Source organism: Habropoda laboriosa, unplaced genomic scaffold (assembly GCF_001263275.1).
Source record: "Habropoda laboriosa isolate 0110345459 unplaced genomic scaffold, ASM126327v1 scaffold110, whole genome shotgun sequence".
NCBI lineage: Eukaryota > Metazoa > Arthropoda > Insecta > Hymenoptera > Apidae > Habropoda > Habropoda laboriosa.
In genome coordinates, this window is record NW_017100243.1 from 256,073 (window position 1) to 266,741 (window position 10,669).

At 44.1% G+C, this 10,669-nt stretch overlaps 1 protein-coding gene across 1 annotated transcript in view; it reads left to right on the forward strand.

Annotated features, from left to right (window-relative positions):
- Nucleotides 1–1,915: 1,915 nt before the first annotated feature.
- Nucleotides 1,916–10,669, forward strand: part of LOC108572105 (pikachurin) — a 272,858-nt gene continuing 264,104 nt past the window's right edge. Inside the window, exon 1 of the mRNA XM_017934297.1 lies at nucleotides 1,916–2,030. Coding sequence (XP_017789786.1) covers nucleotides 1,916–2,030 — 115 coding nt within the window. The remainder of the gene's footprint in view (nucleotides 2,031–10,669) is intronic.

The window sequence follows — 10,669 nt, forward strand, 5'->3', positions numbered from 1 at the left end:
TAAAACCGATTTTTTTCCATCTCCCATGAGTCAGTACGGTCCTGAGCTGCGATCGGAAAACGACGTTTGGGGTGGAATGTTTTCAAGGGGTTAGTAACGTGGTTGAAAAAAAAAATGGCGGCCGATCGAAGGCGGTGGCGTTATGACGCATGCCGCACGGCGATGCTCAGCGTCCCTCGGCGGCGCCACCGTCGACCAACCCTCGCAGTTCGATTGGAGACACCGGCCGGCGTCGACGGCTGTTGCGGAGCTCCTTCCTTCTTCGTGTTCGCGTGTGTGCTACAGTCATTCCAGCTATCGCATCTTTCTTTCTTTTGTCTTGAACAACAACGTGAGATTATTCTCGGCAGGTACGATGATCAAATTAACGTTTCTGATCGTTACTTTTTCCACGATTCACTTTCTATCGTACTCGTCTACCTTCCTTTTCTATCGCGGCGAAACGTTTCTTTCGCGAACGTACTTAACAGATCGTCACATATAGATTAAAGAGATGTTGTAATTGCAATTATTTCGCGTGGTGTATATACGCGTTTCTACGTGTTTCATACTCTCTGTATTTCGTATATGCGTATACGTGACACAGTCGACATTGTATTTGCGTAGTTTCGATTCGTGTGACATAAGTACGGTTTCAAAGCAGTTCGATTGTGGTCGTTGAACTTTACGAAGATTAAGGAAGGCAGAGAGTTTAGTGTCGGTTCGCGGTAGTCGATAGTTGACATTCCAGCTTAAGACACTCGGTCGTGTTAAGGAGAACCGTGCTCGGTTAGAATACTTGTTTGGACTTGTTTTTCAATGACCCGCCGTTGACCGCTGTTTGGATTTCGTATTATTCCACGCGTTCGGTTTCAACAATTTCTTAGAAAAACACACACGTGCAGACTAGTAAACAGTATCGGTTTAAGTAAACAGTAGGTAATTGGATACACAACCTCTTGGCCGGCTATATTTTGCGTGTACGTTTTTCTACCGTTTTCATATCTGTATTTGTAATGGTTAGGCACTTACACTTCAATTACACTTAACAAAAACACTTACAATTCAAAGGTAGACAAAAAAGCTACGTGTACACGTAAAGACCGGCTTATTTCTATTTAATACGTTTCTTTCTCTTCGACGTTTCCTCTGTTTTTTTCGGTAGAAATGTATCCCCCTTTGTACCGACTTGTAAAATATGCATACCGGTATCGATATGCATACGGCGTCGAGTGAATTTGCATCGGATATCGTCGGGAAAATAGAGACCGATCATTTGCCGGCGGGTAACAAGCACGGTAAATATCGGCAAGGGATCTCGTTATACGCACAATTGAATGTTAAACTACAGAGTCGACGTGAAAAGGGCTCTCGCGAGAAAGGACTGGGAGAACGAAAGGACGAGTGGGTTGAAAGAAACGCGACCGTGGGCGCGTATAGACGAGTTCGAGTGGGGCTGGCCCGGCGCGCTCCTGTGTATACACACGCTGAAAGTGGAAGGCAGACAATTGTCCACTTTTTGCGCCCGTGTCGCGTTGTCGTTCGCGATATACTCGATACGCTGCTACGTCTCCTTGACACGGCCTTGTGTACGTTCCTTCAGAGAATTTCGGTCGCATGCTCGTGTTTCGAAAACACTTGACCGAGTGCCTTCGCATTGTCCACGAGGAAAAAGAAAGAAAGAAAAAGAAATAAAAGTGTTCATCGGGACCTGGTGTTTTCATAGTGCTACTTAGGCGTTTCTTCATTTTGTAGAAAATCGGTCGATAAAATCAACCGGGTAGAAGTGTCGCTGATCGTTTCTGACGCGAATTAAGTGCGCGACGGTGACCCCCGCGATAATCGATAGTCGATCGAGAAGTTCGTTCGTTCTACGAGAAATGCGAAAGTGAACTCTGTCGGGGCCAGCGCGTGCATGTATGTACATCGCGGGACGATGGCTGAACTTCGTGTTTGCCGGTTTTTCGTGATCTTTGGTCATCTGGCGGTTGTGTTGGTGCTCGCCCAGAATCCCGTCGAGGAGAAGACCACCTTCGAGGCTGCATTTCAAGGTAAGTGTTTTTATCGATTGCATTTATCGACGTGCGTTGTCAGTGCCGACATCTGGAGGGATGCATCGATCAATTCGTAGAGAAAGTGCATCCGTCTGTTTAGTCTCTTTGTTTGCCCCTCTATTGCCGTCCGAAGCGTCTGACAAATATTCGAAGTTTAGGTTATGTTTATCGAATAGGAATAAAGTAAGGACGCGAAGCGTTAATTGGAATGGAGAAGAAAAATAAGTAAAAGTTGTGTTTATCGTGGACAGGCTAGTAATGTACAGTGAATATTTGCACAGTTAATTGTCACGACAAACATTCCGGGCATGTTAATTGCATTTGTATTACGCTTGACGGTAGGTATAGGAGGAAAAGAAATAGAAACGACGAGTAGTGTTAATTGAAATGGAAAATAGAAATTAGTGAAATGTTGCATTTATGGAGACGTGTAACGCGCATGTTAGTTACGCACAGTGGAAAACGTCCGTGTTGTTAATTGTTACGGCAAATATTCCGATGCATTAAACGGCGCATTTGTATTACACTCGAAAATTTATTTCGATTTCATCGAGTGTTTTCATCGGCGCTGCGATGAAGATTTCAACGTTCCACTGAAAATTTATCCTGCGCCACCGCCATTACCGATCCATTTGTCAACTCATGGAATACTACCATTCGGTAACATTTTTATAACGAATATATCGTCCCGTGTATAGAGCATCGAGTCGGAACTTAATTAACGTTCGCATATTTGCGAACGGGGTTTTGTCGGCCGGCAAATGAATCCGTATTGACAAAGTCGATTCGAATGAATTAACAAATTTTCGAAACTATTTCGAATACGTAAAATGCCCTTCCTCCCATCTTTCCACGGGCACCAATGGTAAACAATTACCCGGGAAAAATGTTTGCGCGACGTGCAGAACATATTCATACCGATTGTTTCGTCCATGATGCTGCGTCGTTCTTACCGCCGATTGTCTATCGACGCGATATCAATCGAGTGATCGATATCTCGCAATATTCATTAATACGCATTTGTCATGAAACGAAAAATATGAGTCGTTCGAACTGTAGAACGACCCCACTCGTGTCGTCGATTTTTCATTCAACTTCAATCGTTTCATCAATCCCCGGCAATCTATAGTGTGTTCGAAAAATACAATTTCAGCTAGATAGTATTCAGTATGTTGAGTAAAAAAGAGAAGAATGATTAATGGACATAATCCAACCAACACAATTCACTCTGTTACCTTTAAAATCAGTTTTCACGTGAAAAACAAAATGGCTGATTCGCAAAAATTTCAAATAGATCGATTGCGTCACTTTTCGATATAACACTCGCGAATATTCTCGACATGTGTACCACTACGAAAGAAAAAAAAAAACGCAAACAGGCAGAAAATCGATTTTTCGTCTATTCTCAAAGGTGAAAGTCCTCTTTAGGAAGTTAGACGCGAATAGGAAGGGATATAAAGGCTTAAAACGCAAGGCGAGAGTCGACGGGTGAACAAGATTAGTGGCTCGAGTGTGCCTCGAGTTCCGTTTAACTTTCAGTTACGTTACGGCCTGCCTCCGTATATCCTCTGTCGTCGTCTTTACGACAAACAATGCCCGTCGTATGTTCGTTTCTCCCCCCTCTACTCCCCGCGATTTTAAACGCGCGTGCACGCGAATCTGTAGCCTATAGCTACCGTAACACGGCACGTTGCGTTAATGTTAATGGCAAACGGTCGAGCAGGGCCGCCACTCCCTTTGCGCGGCATCTCCGAGGGCCCATTTGCTAATAGCCAGAAAGCAATTAATATCACGGTCAGTTACTGCCCTTTAGACATCACGGATGCGTACTGAACTGGTTAGCAGACCGGGTTCTCCGGCCTAGAAACATTTCCCCTGTAACAATCACGCCCCTGCACACAGACAGAGAATTCCACCAAATAATCGGGTCACCTGTGTCGCCGCGGATATAATTCTGGCGAATTTCAGATTTGTTTGCTCCTTCGTGCCGACTATCGACGAAATTCGTGTTTTACGGACGTCTGTCGAGTTTTCTAGTTAATTGCTGTAATTTTAGTTGGAGTTCATTATAACTCGTCTCAAATTAAATACCTTCGTGTCGCAGTTCGAATACTTCGCTGAAGTATGCGCTACAGCTTTTACACTTCCGACATTACACCGGTCGCGTGTTGAACTATTTGAAACTTGCGTTAAAAAATTCTCAGACCTTTAATGGACCAGCGGTGGGCAATTTCTCTTCCATAAGTTCGGAGATGTGAAAGGGTTAATCGAAGTACGGTGCTCGGGTCACTTTTGACCCATCGTTTTTTTATTTTTTTTTTAATTACCTCTGCTGTTGTCGAATTTATGTCCTCTTAACATTGTATCGAAAGTTTATCGTCTGGGTTCATAAGAATTGTTTTATGTAAGGTTTCTCAGTCTTTTTTGACCCCGGGTGCGTAGCCTCTTTGGGTCTCTTTTGACCCAAGAACGCACTAGGGTTGAATGTTTGTAAGTGTACAGAGATAGACGGTCGAAAATTTCAAATATAAGACAAATTATCCTTCTTTCGAATCTCCTTTGTCGTTCGTTTAACGGTTCGCTGGTTCATTTCTCGCCGGAGCTACAATTCGCTCCGGACACAATTATTCGAAGAATTTCGAGAGCGACCAATTGGTTCGGCAATGAACTCACGGGGAAAAATAGTTTCCCCGGCACTGTGCCGTGTGCCGTGCCATTGTCTCGAATAAGCCAGTTACATTAAACGCATTCACGGGGCGAAAAGGGGCGTTCATTTCGGAGGGTGAAAAAAGCGAACAAAGGCTTATCGACGGAATAGCGCTTTAACGTTAACCGTTCGAGAAAGCAACGTCGCCGCGTGCTCGATGGTTCGAATAGTACACACACACACACATATATATACCGTGTTACGTATGAACGAGGAAACGAAACAAACAAAGAAACGGGGGTGGAATTGCGTTAATTCCCCGTGTATATTCCAGGGGCGTATAATTCTTGGCTAGATGAAACAATGTATAGGCCGAATCGAAAGAAGATGGATTGAACATCGATCGAAATGATTTAGTACAGTTGCAAGCAGAAAGATGAATTATGTAGTTTCTAGTAGGAAAAGCGAGACGTGCCTTCCTCGAAAACGAAAGAATTTCACTGGTCCCGCCTTCTTGTTTGCTCAGGTTCCTCCTCCTTGCTCCTTCTTTTGCTTACTTGCTTGCTTTTCTCGTTTTCCTTCTCGCGGCGAGCACAGAGCAAAGAGACAACGTCGTCCACCTCGCCTTTTCCACTCGATTCTTTACCCTTGCTTATTTTCTACTACCCCCCCAGCTGGTCGGTCGAGGTAAGAGTGGGCGGGCTGCTCGTCGAACATGATACCACCGAGAAGCAATCATCGGCTCGCAAATGCACTTGAGAGGAGTTCCATCGGCGATGCCGATAAAATCTCTTATGAGACCGGATCGAAGGCGCGCGATAAAAATGCAGTGGCGCCGTCGAGTCGTGTTACAGAGAATTTTATACTCTGTGCCGTTCCATTTCGGTGCGTGAAACTTGGGCATGGATTTTGATGTTATAATCAGTGTGATGTGCGTTGCATGGTTATTAATGTGTTTAGGAAGGTAGTGGAATTTAGGATAGGTTCGGTAGGGATGGAGTTTGTTAAGATCTGACGGTTCGATTTTATGGGAGTGTTTATTGTGGTTAAGGTTTCATTTTTTAGTGTGTAATTAGTGTCACTCGGTGATCGAGGAATTTGGGTACCTGAGTATTCGAAATGCCCGAATATCCGAGTGTCTGAGTTCCTGAATGCCTAAGAATTTGAGATGCTAGGCATTCGGGTATTTAAGGATTCGGAAATTTAGGCATTCGAGTGCCTAAGTAATCGAAATGCCTGAATATCCGAGTGTCTTGGTTCCCGAATGCCTAAGAATTTGAGATCATACGCGCACGAGTATTTAAGTATTCGGAAATTTTCGGCATTCGAGTGTCTAAGTATTCGAAATATCTAAGTTCCCAAATGGCTGGGAATCTGGGATCCTAGGCACCCGAGTATTTAAGTATTCGAAATGCCTAAATATCCGAATATTTAAGAATCTGAGATCTTAAGCGCTCGAGTATTTAAGTATTGGAAAATTTAGGCATTCGAGTGCCTAAATATTCGAAATGCCTGACTATCCGAGTATCTATGTTCCCGAATACCTAGGAATCTGCGATCCTAGGCACCTTTGCATTTAAACATTCCAAAATCTAAGTATTCGAATGCCTAAATCGGTCACACTGTCCTCGACGCGTTAATTCAGAGCACTCCGCGTATTTTTCATAAAAATGTCGGGGATAGCAGTGAAATGCCGCGTCGCGACTGCAGTGTTTACAAATCGCTGTACCGTAGAAATCTGCATTCGGGAAAATTGAATCGATTCGGTGGGATGTTACGCGTCAGCTTTGTAATTGTATTTATTGCTGTTTATTCTTCGTCTCGATTGACGTTCTGGTAAAATTCTATCCAGGAAGATGATGGAAACCGCGTTTCCCTTGGTGCAAAATCCGAAAGTAGCGATAAATCGATCGTTAATCGTATAGAAAAGATCGTTATAGCCTATCGAGAAATAGGACTGTTCTTATTGTTTGGAAATTGTTAATGGAACAAAGGAGGAAAGAGATGATAATGGTTTCGTACGATGAAACTTTTATTCTTCGGTTCTTTATGCACGTTTCACATTATGAACGGGTTCGAGTGAATAATGGAATAGACAGTGCTACTAGGAAAATGTAAATTGCGTTCCGCCGATGCCACTGTTTCGCCGTTCATCACGAGGCGCATCACGATTATAGTTGAAAACTCATTTGACCTTAACACGCTTCCGCGGAGTATATATTTTCGAGCGGGTGCATATCGGAGAACATTACTTATAGCGTTTCCAGTTCTTGATGGGAATATCAAATTTCCCCTGATCTGCTTAGAATTTTAAATTAGTTGTTTTATATGTAGGTATGTGGAAAGGGTTTTAGAGAAATTTAAGTATCTCTCAATTTTCCGACGTTCTTTTCTTTTACTCCATTGGTTTGGTACTCGGGAAGTCGTGTGTTGGGGTATTCAAGCACTCGAGTACCGAAGAATTCGGAAATTTAAGCATTCGAGCACCTAAGGATTCGAAATTCCTAAATTTCCGAGTGTCTAAGTTTCCGAATACTTAGAAATCTGAGTTTCTATGCACTCGAGTATTTAAGCATTCGGAAATTTAGGCATTCGAGTGCCTAAGTATCCGAGTGTCTAAGTTTCCCAATACTTAGAAATCTGAGATCCTGGGCATCCGAGTATTTAAGAAACCTAAATATTCGAGTGCCTAAGTATTCGGAAATCTAAGGATTTGAGTACGTAAGCATTCGAAATGCCCAAATATCCGAGTATCAAATTTCCCACATACCTAAGAATCTGAAGTCCCAGGTACCCGAGTATTCAAGCATTCGAGAATTCAAATGTTCGAGTACCTAAGCATCCGAAAACCCAAGTATCCATCTCCCTAACTTGCCAAATATCGAAGTATCCACCTCTTCAAGTACACCAGAACTTACGCTTCTAGCCGTCTCACCATCCAAGTACCCATGTTACCAGCCACCGAAATACCCGTGTATCGAAATATGAGTGTACCTAAGTTACCTCGCGTCTACGTGCTCTCGAGTATCTGAGTGATTCCAGCCGGAGCAATCCACCGTGTAGCCCTGCTCTGTACAGCTCGATATTCGAATACAAAGGTAAAGAGCTGAAGCAAGACTGGCCCGTGGAGGGGTTGGAGGAAAGTGTTTGCTTTCGAGGAAAATATTTCTCTAGGATAACGGGGGGTTAATCCATTCCAATTATTTATAAAGCATTGCTGGAGGTTTGGAACCGGTAGGTGGTAGGCATGCGTGATTAATGCCTCTATTCAATTATTTAACGCATCATCTCGGTTCGTTTGGGTCTATTTACGATTCAACGTTGATTAATGGCTCCGCAACGCGGATACGTTGCGGCACGTATGCCTCGTACCGTAGGAATACCTATTAATCTTACTAAGGACTGTCTATTGTACCTAACCTGGTACAACACTACACGCGCCCCTCGCGCGCGTTTAAGGTATAACGTTGATACTTTGACGCACATTTAACAGATTCACAGGTGTGTCTCTTTCTGTGTGTGTGCACGTACGTTTGCTCCCGCGGTTATAAACGTCGACTATTGCGTCGCGTATGGACATATACGTTTACTTACCGACATGACTTGGAGAATTGGCATAGCTATGCCCGCGCGCTTGTTGCTACCGTAAAGGACAGCCGTTGAATCAAACGTTAGCTAGTACCTGCTCTACCTACGATCGAACTTAAGGCAACTGTACACACAGCTTGTGTGTTGCTCATATACACAATGCACTATGCGATTCACAAGCTGTACAGAGTGTGTGCAGACATAGCATATATATACCTTCTGATTGGCTGATTCACGTACAATCTACACGCAGCGGCAATCAGTTCTGTTATCGCTTTTTGTTAAGGACCGAAACTACGGGAGTAGGTAACCCCCGGGTTTATCGTGTGGACGTGACGATTTCGTTATATCGCAACGGTGAATTAATTGCGTTACCTTGTACGTATACGTATAACCTAGGCCGATGCAGGAAATTTACAATTTCAATTAGGATTGGGAAGTCGTCGTTTTGCCATCGCTTGCGATTCCACCTCGAAGTGGAACGAATACGATACGACAGTCTTGCTTGGAATTTTGAGAAGTTTGGCTAAACTGTGATGAGAGTTTTTATGCGAAGGGTAGAATTTTGGGTCGAGATCCCTCGTTTTCGTTGGATACAGTGTTTGTGGGATTTTAGGAGGATTTTTGTGTTCCTTGCTTTGGATCTATTTATTGGAGGAACTTGTATTGGGATGTGTGGGAGTTAGGCTGAATTGACTATTGTAAATTGAGATTTTGGATTCTGAGCATTGCAACTTTGGACTCACTTTTTGGACTGGTCTTTCAACCCTTTCAAGACTGACAACACCGAGGACAGTGGGAAACATTTTGTTTTGTAAATCAGTACTAAAAATTATTAAAAAAGGATTCATTCTCAGGTCAGATGCGGAGAGAATTCGTTAATTGTGTTTACGTAGTTAACGATTTACACCGGGGAAAGGGGCAAATCGAACGTGTTAATACAGAACATTCTCATTTTCCAAGATGGTTTTTTTAACATTTCTCCATTTACTTGGATCAATTCCCCGAGAACAGAAGATCACGTATACGTTCAAAGTGTGCAGAGAAACGCGAATTAATCGAAGATATTTATCAAGGATTAAAAGGGAGGCCGGTCGACGAACATGTGGGTCGACTCGTGTACCAGCGATGACGAATTCCCATGCACGGGAACGTTTTGAATAATTTCACGGTTATTACGCGGGCGCGGCTCAACCGACCGATATCATTGGCCGCGTCGCCCTTTCCACGGAATCGTGCCCCTTTTTATCGCGGTCGTGATCGTTGGTGGCCGCGGTTTCCCCGCGATATTTTCACGCGTCGAATTATTCAGCTAGGAAGGGTAAACGCTCGCGGATCCGCTTCGACAAGAGAACAGCCCGTCGTTTGCTGCCGGCTCTCTCTCGATCGTTACAAAATTGATCGCATACCGTTCGACCGTCCTACCCCTTTGCCCGGAAGCGATCCGTGTCGTTGCTTGTACCGTACAATATTAAATGGAAACGCGACAGGGCTTTTCGCGCCTGATCGGAGGAAAAATCCGCGGATACACCCAGCTATTTTCCATTTCACGGCTTCCCCTTTACGCTCTTAGCTGTATCGCTGTTCGAATCGGTGCCGGGTTTCGTGGATTTCGAGATCAAATTTCTCTGGGATTTGTGCAGATTTTCTTCTTTCTTTTTTTGGGTGCCGTTGTGAGAAAGGGTTGAGGAATTACTAGGTGTAGAAAATTAATTTGTTCTCCTTTGTTTAAAATAGAGATTGTAGTAGGATTTTATGGAATGCAACGATATTCTTTGGTATCTGGGAAAAACACACAAAAGTTTATTTATCTTTCGTCGATACATGTTAAATGTTTGGTACAAAATAATTTCGAACAAATCAATGCAGTGTTTAAGCTGTTGCTTTTGCTTTCGGGCGTCCGGCTTTAAGCAGTCGTACTCTCCGGTTACAATATTAACGAAACGGATAAAATGATTTATAACACTTACTGTGGGAATGCGTCCGGTGAGCCTCCTGTACTCTACTCTCCGGAAGGCGTCCGGTGGACATTCCAGCCGTTCTTTTCATTCCAGGAGCGACCCAGGTATAGCTCTCGTACTCTCCTATCACAATATTCAAGTGATACGCGTATGATCGGAGAGTCCACCCGCACTTCTCCTGGTAGGCGACCGGCGGATAGTCCAGCCCTTCTCTCCATACCAACAGAAGTACTAGGCAATCCTCTCCGAGCTTCTCCAGACGTCCAGGTAACCTCCCTGTCCACTCCTCTCTCAAAGGCGACCGGCGGATAGTCCAGCCCTTCTCTCCATACCAACAGAAGTACTAGGCAATCCTCTCCGAGCTTCCTCAGACGTCCGGGTAACCTCCCTGTCCTCTCCTCTCTCAGAAGCGACCGGCGGATAGTCCAGGCGTTCTCTCC